Below are 13,109 nucleotides of genomic sequence, written 5' to 3' on the forward strand. Positions count from 1 at the left end.
CATAAAATAGATTAAATGACAGAGAAATTATTTAGCAAAAAAAGAATGCAATTAAAAAATTAGATAAAATCATATATTAAAATACTTTATAGTTATGGGGCTGGGTTTTTGGGCGAAAATACAAGTGATACGTGAAAATTTGCGTTTTCGCTGCGCTAACAATTTAAGGCCTAACTTTTGGCCTTTGGGTCATCACAAAGGGAGGTGTTGCACAAGCGTTCTCCGACACAAAAACGCGATCCTCGCCAACTTTAATGCGGGGCTGGGAGCGCTGCGAGAGAGGAGGGGGAAAAAAATTCCAAAAAACCTCCCAAAACATTTACAAGATCCTTAACTAACTAATCACTGCAAAAAAAACCTTTAACTTACCTTTTTTGCAGGTTTTCTAACTTACCGCTGCCAGCAGGGCTGCACCAACAGGTTTGACTGTCAGTGTTCGGGACGCAACGTACGGGTCGGGAGAGAGCTGAAACTCGATCGCAAACACAATCAGAGTCGTTCCACGTCGGCGCACCTCTCCCCGGCGGTACTTGGAAGCACCGCCACAAACAGGTACCCAAGGATCCCGCTGGACTTTGCAACCGGTTTTCGTCGCGGAGGGTCAAATCGCGGCAAAAACTCGGTCGCAAACCTCTCAAAAAATCCAGCCCATGGAACATTATGAATAAAGAGTTAAAACGTAAAATATAGTCTACTCTTAATTCAAATTATCTGATCAAAATATTTGAATTAATAAATTTACATTAGTCATATTTTTTGGAAAATTAATTGACATGCTTAGGTTAAAACCGCACTGAATTATCAAGAGTAGAATATAGTTTATATAATATGGATTCAATATATTCGGAGCATTTTATACATTAAATTAAATTATTTATTAGGACTTTATATTGGTGTGCGGCCAGTTTGTGATGCGTGGATGATTTTGTCTGGTTTGGTGAATGTGTAAATGTGCTGCGTCACAGCAGGTCAAGTAGAATTTGGTTTATAAAAGGGTTGGTGTTCTGTTGGAGTTTGTTGCAGGTGTGAAGTGGAATATACAATAGGTGTAGGTACAAAATGTTAGTGGATGGAACAACAGGGCTATGGCGAGATTACGGGTGACAAACGAGTGGCAAAAGCTGAATGGTAACGAGTGGTGAACGATTCCTGAAAGAAAGGAGGCTTTTGAGATAGGCTGCAGCAAAAGGCTTTAACAACAGTATTAAAAGACAAGTAATGAGTAAATTTAATCATGTTATTGTGAAACTTGTTATTTGAATTTTGTGTGAGGTAAAGATCATACAGCACCATCTAGTGGCATGACGATAGTGGCAATACTTCAGGGTTGTCATTTAACAATGGAATTCCCATTAGAGTACCACCTAGTGGTGTGAAAATAATTCCAAGTGCATGCAACAAGAGTTGACATTTTAATATTGGCATTCCCATTGGAAGTGTTTACGTAGCAGTTCTTAAAAGGAGTAAAGATATAGGTACATTTACACACACCAGTGCCACCCACACGAGGATGCTCCAATTGGCCTGTGTCATGTTTCAGGATTTTTTGACAGTACACTATGAAAAATCTTGACTGGATGGTAGTGACAAATTTACAAAGTAACATTTGGAAAATGGTTTGTATGTTAACATTAAAATTTGTATATATTTGCATGTTCATCCATATGCTTCAAGAACTAGTTTGAGGAAAGGTTCTCGTACACGTCGATACTGAAATGATGCTGTGGGATCTAGTTTATAAATCCTAATCTAGCTTGAATTTATGAAGTCAAGAAAGAAAAAGTTGGTGTGTTTAAAGAGCGTACGGTTCTTCAAATGGGACAGGAGGAAGCACAGAGAGAGAGTGATCATGATCACCTGCTCTGCACAAAGTGCCATTTTAAATGAGTTTCCAGTTTGTGATCAAACTGCTTGCTATTTGTATTTTACTTGAAACTTATTTTCAAGCATCTAACAGTGGTGTGAATTGTACTTTCAAAATTCCCCCTCTATTTTAGTGGCTGCGTTAAATTAGTTTAAAGTAAGCGTGTTAATGCTTTCTTTAAAGAGCAGAGGGGATGTTTGGAGAAAGGTGTATCCCATAGCTTAACTTTACAGCTAATGTTTTATCTTGCATTTTATTTATAAACCTTTGAATATAAATGCAAAGAAACACCAAGCAGTAAAGAACCCGTGAGCATGTTGTGAACAGACATGACTGAAAATTCACACCACAATTAGATGCTTGAAAGTAAAGCTCAAGTACAGTACAAAAAGCAAGCAGTTTGGTCACAAACAGGTAACTCATTTTCAATGGCATTTTGTGCACAACAGGCAATCACGATCACTCTCTATCTGTGCTCCCCCCTGTCCCATTGAAGATCAGTACGCTCTTTAAATACGTCAATTTTTTCTCTCTACTTAATAAATTCAAGCTAGATTAGAGTATAAACTAAATGATACACTTATCAATGTGCCTGCAAGCCAAACAGACAAGGTTTTAACAGGGGTTGGAAGCAATACTTGATTGATGTTGCTTATTTCAGTTAACTTGCTTCGAACAGAACAAGTGTTTGTTGCTAAATGTTTGAAGCTGCTTTCATTCCAGTGAGAGTAGAATGGGTATTGACCAGCCATGTGTGAGAAAATCACAACACAAAAGGTGGTTTGTCCATAATCAAGGCCTGTAGAATTCAGCAGCACCTCAAGGCCAATTTCTACAGTAAGCCCAACCAAATTCAGTGGCACAAAAAGCTTGATCCTGCAGCAAGTATGCTGCAGCTGAAAGGATATCTCAAATAAATAATTGTTCAAACACATCATTTTAAAAAGTGTTTTTCTTTAGGAAAAGAAAACATTTTAAACTATTTCAAAGTAGTTGCTGTACTTGGGCTCAGTTACTGGTGCAGGGATCAGCTATTTACAGTGTTGGAGCCATTTAACATACAACTATCGCACCTGCCTTTTCATCAGCCGAGGAAGTTGTAGCTGGGTAGCTGGGTTTTAAGAGGCAGCTACCTAAACTGAGTTTTTGCCAAATGTGTCTCCCAATATGGACATTTCAAACAGACTCGCAGCATTAAAAACGCTGTTCAAACTGATTTTTGCCATTTCAAAATTTAAGAGTTTAAAATTACAGTATTTTATCTTCTAGTATTTTGGAGTGCTGGCTGGTTCAGCAATTCTTGCTTACGGTAATTAGCTGGCATTACATCAGTAAAATGGGTTCAGCTCACTAGCACAACACTTGCAATTTTAAATAGAAAAATTTAGATGATGATGCTTCTATAGAGATGTGAAGAGAAAAAGATTAGTGAAAACAAACGTGGGTCCCTTGCAGTCAGATTCAGGTGAATTTATAATAGGGAACAAAGAAATGGCAGACCAATTAAACAAATACTTTGGTTGTGTTTTCACGAAGGAAGACACAAATAACCTTCCAGAAATACTAGGGGACCGAGAGTCTAGTGAGAAGGAAGAACTGAAGGATATCCTTATAAAGCAGGAAATTGTGTTTGGGAAATTGATGGGATTGAAGGCTGATAAATCCCCAGGGCCTGATAGTCTGCATCCCAGAGTACTTAAGGAAGTGGCACTAGAAATAGTGGATGCATTGGTGATCATTTTCCAACAGTTTATCGACTCTGGATCAGTTCCTTTGGACTGGAGGGTAGCTAATGTAACACCACTTTTTAAAAAAGGAGGGAGAGAGAAAACAGGTAATTATAGACCGGTTAGCCTGAAATCAGTAGTAGGGAAAATGTTGGAATCAATTATTAAAGATGAAATAGAAGCGCATTTGAAAACAGTGACAGGTCCAAGTCAGCATGGATTTATGAAAGGGAAATCATGCTTGACAAATCTTCTGGAACTTTTTGAGGATGTAACTAGTAGAGTGGACAAGGGAGAACCAGTGGATGTGGTGTATTTGGACTTTCAAAAGGCTTTTGACAAGGTCCCACACAAGAGATTAGTGTGCAAAATCAAAGCACATGGTATTGGGGGTAACGTACGGACACGGAAAGAGAACTGGTTGGCAGACAGGAAGCAAAGAGTCGGGTTCAGAATGACAGGCAGTGAGTAGTGCAGTGCCGCAGGGCTCAGTGCTGGGACCCCAGCTCTTTACAATATGCATTAATGATTTAGATGAAGGAATTGAATGTAATATCTCCAAGTTTGCAGATGACACTAAACTGGGTGGCGGTGTGAGCGGCGAGGAGGAAGCTAAAAGGCTGCAGGGTGACTTGGACAGGGTAGGTGAGTGGGCAAATGCATGGCAGATGCAGTATAATGTAGATAAAAGTGAGGTTATCCACTTTGGGGGCAAAAACACAAAGGCAGAATATTATCTGAATGGCGGCAGATTAGGAAAGGGGGATGTGCAACAAGACCTGGGTGTCATGGTACATCAGTCATTGAAAGTTCGCATGCAGGTACAGCAGGCGGTGAAGAAGACAAATGGTATGTTGGCCTTCATAGCTCGGGGATTTGAGCATAGGAGCAGGGAGGTCTTATTGCAGTTGTACAGGGCCTTGGTGAGGCCTCACCTGGAATATTGTGTTCAGTTTTGGTCTCCTAATCCGAGGAAGGATATTCTTGCTATTGAGGGAGTGCAGCGAAGGTTCACTAGATTGATTCCCGGGATTGCAGGACTGACATATGAGGAGAGACTGGATCAACTGGGCCTTTATACACTGGAATTTAGAAGGATGAGAGGGGATCTCATAGAAACTTGCAAGATTCTGACGGGACTGGACAGGTTAGATGCGGGATGAATGTTCCCGATGATGGGGAAGTCCAGAACCAGGAGACACAGTCTTAGGATAAGGGGTAGACCATTTAGGACTGAGATGAGGAGAAACTTCTTCACTCAGAGTTGATAACCTGTGGAATTCCCTGCCGCAGAGAGTTGTTGATGCCAGTTCATTGGATATATTCAAGAGGGAGTTAGATATAGCCCTTACGGCTAAAGGGATTAAGGGGTATGGAGAGAAAGCAGAAAAGGGGTACTGAGGGAATGATCAGCCATGATCTTATTGAATGGTGATACAGGCTCGAAGGGCCGAATGGCCTACTCCTGCACCTATTTTCTATGTTTCTATGAAGTGGAATTCACCACACAGATAATTTTGTAAATACTGGCTGTTTAAACATTTAAGGAACAGAAGCTGGGAAGAGTAGTGCTTTCGGGTGTGAACGTGCTTATTTGCACTGCGTTTCTGGCTGATTTGTTCCCTTGGAGGATAAGGCACACCCAGAAGCTTCTCTGGAGTGTGTAATTCGAATCGCCCAGCCCACGTTCTGAGTGACTTTGCAAAGTGTAATTCTGACTTCAGAAATCCCCTGCAAGCAGTCAGAGAGGATAGAGCTCCCATCAAAAGCCTCCCAAACCTCCTCCCCCAGCCCAAGTCCCTGACACCCCCAGCCCAAGTGCATACCTCCCCACCCCCAGTTCATCACCCCACACAGCCCAAGCTCCCTCTCCCCCCCACAGATCAAGTGCATGCCTCACCTTCCCCAGCCCATTCCCTTTCCCCACCCACCCCCCCAGCCAAAGTCCGACAGCACCCCCAGCCCAAGTTCATCCCTCCACCCCCCCCAGCCCAAGTGTTGCCTCCCTCCCCTGCCCCCCCACCCACCACAGCCCAAGTGCTGCCTCCCCCAGCCGAATTCCCCCACCCCAGCGCAAGAACATGACCTTAACCCACGCTCCCCGTCCGCCATAGATGGGACATTGTGCGTCGGTCACTGATTATTCACTTCATAGCCAATAAACCTGTTAACAATGACAGTTTCGTGACTTCTGGATTTCATCCACTGTGGGAGTAAAGGGGGTTGGAAGAACACGAGATGTCTCCCCAGAGTTCCCTCCGATCCCCCCTCTCCCACTTCCCATTCTCTCCCCACCCCCATGTCTCTCTCTTTCTCTCCCCTCTGCCTCCCCCACCGTGTCTCTCTCTTTCTCTCCCCTCCCCAGTGTCTCTTTTTTTCTCCCCGCCCCCGTGTCTCTCTCTCTCTTTCTCCCTCCCCCAGTGTCTCTCACCCTTCCCCACCACCCCCACCCCGCATCTCTCATCCACGTGTCTCTCTCCTCTCCCCCCCTTCGTGTCGCTCTCTTTGCCCCCATCTCTCTCTTTCTCCCCCTCTCTCCCACCGAAGGCTGCAATAATGCAAAGGCTGGAAGCAATGTTTCAGCAGCGGATGACATGCAGACTCGTTGGGACCCCACTTCCGGTTCCGAGGAGTCTGCGCATGTGCAAGAGGCGTCGGGGGCGGACTCCAGAGGACGCAGGCGCAGAAAAAACACTGTGCATATAGTCACTCTGTTGGGGAATAGATGCTGAATTCAGAGCTTCTACAATGTCAGCTGATTAAGAGCTGTGGTCAATAGATAAAAGAGCAGCCTGTTCAGCAGGTGGTATGTGAAATGCAAGGCTATTAAGTGAGCTTCAAATCAATTGGGGCCAATTGACAGGTTAAGATTTAGAAAACCATGTGTTCGTTCCTACACAATTACCGCTGGAAAGTCCGTTTGGAGGGCAGTGGGGGAAAATGGTATGCGTGAAATTCTACATTAGGGGACATATTCATCAATGGATTCTGCAACCAGTAAAAACTCAGTCTACAATTATTTATGACGGTTACTATTTGATAAATCATTAGTTTCCAATTGAAAACAAGTCCACACTCTCGCACCATTCAATACACACTGTATATATCAAAGCACTTGTGGTTACAACTAAGTCCACTAGTTTGCATTTTTAACAGAAAAATGGGACTTGCAGAATGAAATCCCCCAAAAACCGGAATATTCCTTAATCTTATGAAGTAATTTAAATTATTCAGTAACCAATATAGTACTGGCCCAAATTGTAAATGGACAGAATCTAATCTCCAAAGCACTGATAGAATTTGACTTCATATTTAATTACATTGGATCCTATCACCATAACCCAGTGGGCCTGGTTATAACATTCTAAACACTTGTTGGGATCTTTATGATCAAAGTTCATCACCATGAAGATCAAAAGAAAGTTTCCACTCAAAAACCAAGCCGGTGCTAAATTTCTGCACCTTTATTGTAATTGTTGGAAACCTACAGTTACCCCAATACAAATTAATCCTCCAGAGGATTTTGTTACAAAATTGAAAAAAAAAATCCAGATTTAGTTTCACGGCAGTGCCTACATGATCTTCACTAATTAAAAAGCGAATTGATTTTGTATTTCAACCCCAGTGGTATCATCGTCACTGATACGAAGTTGGGGGCTATGAACCTTAAGCACAGTTGCTTTGACAAACTGAGCAATGCTCACAAAAACTAGCGTAATTCTGTCATAACTGTATCTGAGGAACAATGAAAGGCCTCCTTCAGAGGGAGAGTGAAGGAAAGAAGAGAGATTTAATACATAACAGTTATGGCAGAAAGAGGGATTTAATAAATATTGAAATTTTTTTTTTTTAAAGTGATAGTATTTCCCCGTCCTCTCTCAAAACAGCTGAAATGTATCAAGATATCAGTTTCATCAACAGAGGTAAAGCTGTTCATGTAAATATAAACTCCACCATAATGGAGTTAATTCTACATAACTAACGCACTCATTTTCAAACCTAGAGTATTCAAACTCCAATTGAGAGATTACAGCTTCTAAAAAAAACTTTCTATGGATTATAAAATCAGTGTTTTTAAACAGTTTCATTGAATATGACATCAAAAATATAACTTAACAAACTGAAGGGTGAATAAATATTGCTCTCCATAAGTTATGAAATATGATGTTCAAACAAGTGCTAAATATCTGACAAAATAACATTTCACTTGAGGTAACAGCTCTTCTGATTACACCTACATATGGTTCATTTCACTAATTATAGAATGCAGTTATGAAGTCACAAAATTGCCAATTAAAACAAAGACATACCACAATTTAAAATCAAAATTAAGTGATTCCTCAGAGAATTGCCTATATGGTAAATTCCAAATTATCCTGGCTACACATCTAAACAGGACCTATGCTATTGCATCAAAAGGTTAGAATAACAGTTAAATGATCAAGTTAAAAATAATCAACTAATCTCAGAAAGGGAAGCTTACAGTGTCGTGGGTGAGGTCTTCAGGTTCCAAGGACATCTTTGCTACAGCTCGAGTGGAATCTCGCCCCACCAATACATTGTATGGGGCATCTCTGCCATAAAAATCTAGAGATAAAAACACAGACTCTAACTTGCAATGTTATTTTTCTCTTCACCAACTGTGTAGTAGCAAATGTAAAAGCTGTACACACTCCTACAAAATGCAATGCTCTCCCCTTTCCCTCCCAAGTCCCAGGTCACTTTTCCATGGTGGGGGGGGGGGGGGGGGGGGGAGTGTCCTTGAATAGTGCATTCTGGTTAGTTTTAGCAGACACACATCTCTTTTTTTGAATAAAATTTGAATCAGCTTATTGGAAACTGATCATTGCAATATGTTGGTTCAGATATTTAGGGTCAATTATGCCAATACAGACAAGGACATCACAAACTATAACAGTTTAACTTGATGCCTATTTAATGGCTATAAATTCACTCATGCAACTGAAAAACAGACTCAGCACTGGCAACCTTTAGCCAAATTACAATTAGGTCTTTTTCAAATCATTTTATTTGGTTAATTGATGAGCTTATTGCTCGTGGCATGAGAAAATAATGCCATATATCAACACAAAAGAAAGTAAATCTTGAACAGGCATACAAGAAATACTTGTTCAACAACAACTTTCAGACTATCCTAACAACAATTTGTAGTTATATAGCACCTTTAACATAGTAAAACGTCCCAAGGCCCTTCTTCATCATTATCGTCATCGGCAGTCCCTCGGAATCGAGAAGGACTTGCTTCCACTCTTAAAATGAGTCCTTAGGTGGCTGAACAGTCCAATACGAGAACCACAGTCCCTGTCACAGGTGGGACAGATAGTCGTTGAGGGAAGGGGTGGGTGGGACAGGTTTGCCGCACGCTCCTTCCGCTGCCTGCGCTTGATTTCTGCATAATCTCGGCGATGAGACTCGAGGTGCTCAGCGCCCTCCCGGATGTGCTTCCTCCACTTAGGGAGTCTTTGGCCAGGGACTCCCAGATGTCAGTGGGGATGTTGTACTTTATCGGGGAGGCTTTGAGGGTGTTCTTGTAACATTTCCTCTGCCCACCTTTGGCTCGTTTGCTCCTGACTAGAGCACTTGCTTTGGGAGTCTCGTGTCTGGCATGCGGACAATATGGCCTGCCCAGCGGAGCTGATCAAGTGTGGTCAGTGCTTCAATGCTGGGGATGTTGGCCTGGTCGAGGACACTAACTTTGGTGAGTCAGTCCTTCCAGGGGATTTGCAGGATCTTGCGGAGACATCATTGGTGGTATTTCTCCAGCGACTTGGTGTCTACTGTATATGGTCCATGTCTCTGAGCCATACAGGAGGGTGGGTATTACTACAGCCCTGTCGACCATGAGCTTGGTGGTAGATTTGAGGGCCTGGTCTTCGAACACTCTTTTCCTCAGGCGGCCAAAGGCTGCACTAGAGGTGGTGTTGAATCTCCTCGTCAATGTCTGCTCTTGTTGCCCAAGGCGCTTCACAGGAGTGTAATAAAACAGAATTTGACACCAAGCCACACAAGGAGATAGGAGGGCAGATGTCCAAAAGCATGTTCAAAGAGGTAGGTTTTAAGGAGCGTCTTAAAAGGAGCAAAGAGGTAGAGAGGCAGAGAGGTGTGGCAGGGAATTCCAGAGCTTGGGGCCTAGACAACAGAAGGCAGAGCCACCAATGGTTGAGCAATTATAAATCGGGGATGCTCAAGAGGCAAGAATTAGAGGAGCATAGGCATCTTGGAGGGGGGGGGGGGGTGCTGGAAGAGATTACAGAAATAGGGAGGGGTGAGACTATGGAGGGATTTGAAAACAAGGATGATAATTTTAAAATCAAGACATTGCTTAACCGGGAGCCAATGTAGGTCAGCGAGCACAGGGGTGATGAGTGAGCAGAACTTGGTGCGAGTTAGGACACGGGCAGCCGAGTTTTGGATGACCTCAAGTTTACGCAGAGAAGTGCCTGGGAAGCCAGCAGGATTGCGTTGGAATAGTCAAGTCTAGAATAGTTTGGAACAGGACAGGAGTGGAAATTGGGACCATGTTAGTATAGGTATTTATTTCCGATTAACAAGGTCCCACACAAGAGATTGGTGTGCAAAGTCAAAGCACATGGTATTGGGGGTAATGTACTGACGTGGATAGAGAACTGGTTGGCAGACAAGAAGCAGAGAGTCGGGATAAACGGGTCCTTTTCAGAATGGCAGGCAGTGACTAGTGGAGTGCCGCAGGGCTCAGTGCTGGGACCCTAGCTATTTACAATATACATTAACGATTTAGATGAAGGAATTGAGTGTAATATCTCCAAGTTTGCAGATGACACTAAACTGGGTGGCAGTGTGAGCTGTGAGGACGACGCTAAGAGGCTGCAGGGTGACTTGGACAGGTTAGGTGAGTGGGCAAATGCATGGCAGGTGCAGTATAATGTGGACAAATGTGAGGTTATCCATTTTGGGGGCAAAAACATGAAGGCAGATTATCTGAATGGCGGCAGATTAGGAAAAGAGGAGGTGCAACAAGACCTGGGTGTCATGGTTCATCAGTCATTGAAAGTTGGCATGCAGGTACAGCAGGCGGTGAAGGCAGCAAATGGTATGTTGGCCTTCACAGCTAGGGGATTGAGTACAGGAGCAGGGAGGGTGTACTGCAGTTATACAGGGCCTTGGTGAGGCCTCACCTGGAATATTGTGTTCAGTTTTGGTCTCCTAATCTGAGGAAGGATGCTCTTGCTATTGAGGGAGTGCAGCGAAGGTTCACCAGACCGATTCCAGGGATGGCTGGACTGACATATGAGGAGAGACTGGATCAACTGGGCCATAATTCACTGGAGTTTAGAAGGATGAGAGGGGATCTCATAGAAACGTATAAGATTCTGACGGGACTGGACAGGTTAGATGCGGGAAGAATGTTCCCGATGTTGGGGAAATCCAGAACCAGGGGACATAGTCTTACGATGGGTAGGCCATGTAGGACTGAGATGAGGAGAAACTACTTCACTCAGAGTTGTTAACATGTGGAATTCCCTGCCGCAGAGAGTTGTTGATTCAGTTCATTGGATATATTCAAGAGGGAGTTAGATATGGCCCTCACGGCTAAAGAGAGAAAGCAGGAAAGAGGTACTGAGGGAATGATCAGCCATGATCTTATTGAATAGCGGTGCAGGCTCGAAGGGCCGAATGGCCTACTCCTGCACCTATTTTCTATGTTTCTAACAATCTGTCAGGAACCGGTTTCTGGCTCTTGTCTGCAATTCATCTCACAACTCTGAGCTTTGTCTCCTCCCACCCCCCCCTCAACCCCCAACCTTATTTTGTCTTTGCATCCACCATCAGATACTGGATGGGAGAAAATGCAGTGCATGTGGTGTACATGGACCTTCAGTAAGCCTTCGAGAAGGTACCTCACAGGGGATTTGATAGCACAGAATTAAAAGGAGCAGCAAATTGGATTAAAATACATTCGGAAGACATCAATCAGAAAACAAGAGTTAAGGGCAGTTTCTCAGAGCGGTTGGAAGTGAGTAGCGTACCCCCAGAGTTCTATTCAGGGCCACTTCCGTTTACTACGTACATCAAATCATTTGGATATCGGGCTAGAGGGGGTAGTGTACAAATGTGGAAAATTCTATGGAGCAAAGGAAGCTGCAAAGGGATATCGATAAGATGGTAGAATGGGCAAAAAAATGGCAGCTTGACTTTGAATTCCATAAATGCAGGTTGGTACATTTTGGAAACAATGTATACTTTTGAATTGGGGAAAGCTAGGTGATGTGGAAGAGCAGAGATTTCGGAGTTAGGTTCATCAGACATTATAGGACATCAAAAAAAGTAAATACTGCGTTTTATGGTAATAAGTACAGAATATAAATAAATGTTGCAATGTAATGGTGAATCTATTAAAAAAAAACATAGTAAGGCCAGAGTTGTAGTAGTGAGCGCAATTTTGGACTCCACACTGTAGGAAGCATGCTGAGGTAAGAGAGTACAGTGCAGATTCAATGCAATACTGCCTTGACAGATTTGAAAAATTGGGCCTGTTTTCAAAAGCACACTAGAGATTACAGTGCAATTTTGTAGGTGTTTAAAATTATAAATGGATAGAACAACTTGTATTTATATAGCGCCATTAATGTAGTAAAACGTCCCAAGGTGCTTCACAGGAGTGTTATCAAACAAAATCTGACACCAAGCTGCATAAGAAGATATTGGGACAGATGACCAAATATTTGATCAAAGAGGTAGGTTTTAAAGAGGAGACAGAGGTAGAGAGGCGGAGAGGTTTAGGGAGGAATCCAGAGCTTAGGGCCCAGGCAGCTGAAGGCACGGTGCTGCAGTGGTGGAGTGATTTGAAACAGATCATTTCAAGTGGTTGAGAAATCGACAAGGGGACATAGATATAAAACTAAATGCAAGATATACTAGGATGAGAAACAGGAGTACTTTCTTCTTTATAGACAGAGACCATGTTCATTTTTAAGGATAAATTAGACAGGAGTTTGACGGAAAGGGCTATATATAAATGGATATGGGATTAGGACCACTGCTCACAGGGAGGATCAACACCAACACAGGCTGGTTGGATAGAAAGGCCTGTTAACCATGTTTTAATTCCCAAGTATTTCTATATAATTCCCACAACAGAAAAATACACTTCACTGCCTTCAGGACATGGGGCAAGCAAGCAGCCCTCCCTCAAGCTCCAGTCGGACTACACCACACCCCCGTTTGAATGGGCCCTAGTCTCTGAACTTCTCCAATGAGCATGCCAATAATGTTTTTTTTTAAATCTTCCAAATCTAAACATTCTTGATATTGAATGCTCAGTTATCACAGGTAAAAATATTGCCGTGAAAGATCCAAGATCATTATAGGCAGTCCCTCGGAATCGAGAAAGACTTACTTCCACTCCCTATGTGAGTTCTTTGATGGCTGAACAGTCCAATAAGAGAGCCACAGACCCTGTCATAGGTGGGACAGACATTCGTCGGGGGAAGGGGTCGGTGGGGCTGGTTTGCCGCACG

At 42.9% G+C, this 13,109-nt stretch overlaps 2 protein-coding genes across 3 annotated transcripts in view; one reads left to right on the forward strand and one right to left on the reverse strand.

The window, feature by feature from the left end:
• pacc1 (proton activated chloride channel 1) overlaps positions 1 to 13,109 on the forward strand; it is a 243,133-nt gene that overhangs the window by 162,546 nt on the left and 67,478 nt on the right. Inside the window, exon 1 of one of the 2 annotated variants that reach the window (XM_070889504.1) lies at positions 451 to 552. The exons of the other annotated variant lie outside the window; for it this stretch is intronic. The gene's annotated coding sequence lies outside the window, so the exon portion shown is untranslated. Of the gene's footprint in view, positions 1 to 450; positions 553 to 13,109 lie in introns of those variants that run through there. 2 annotated transcript variants of the gene reach the window in all.
• Positions 1 to 13,109, reverse strand: part of nenf (neudesin neurotrophic factor) — a 30,323-nt gene that overhangs the window by 1,861 nt on the left and 15,353 nt on the right. The window contains exon 3 of the mRNA XM_070889505.1: positions 8,075 to 8,178. Within this exon, the coding sequence (XP_070745606.1) occupies positions 8,075 to 8,178 (104 nt within the window). The remainder of the gene's footprint in view (positions 1 to 8,074; positions 8,179 to 13,109) is intronic.

This window comes from Pristiophorus japonicus, chromosome 9 (assembly GCF_044704955.1).
Source record: "Pristiophorus japonicus isolate sPriJap1 chromosome 9, sPriJap1.hap1, whole genome shotgun sequence".
NCBI classification, from domain to species: domain Eukaryota; kingdom Metazoa; phylum Chordata; class Chondrichthyes; family Pristiophoridae; genus Pristiophorus; species Pristiophorus japonicus.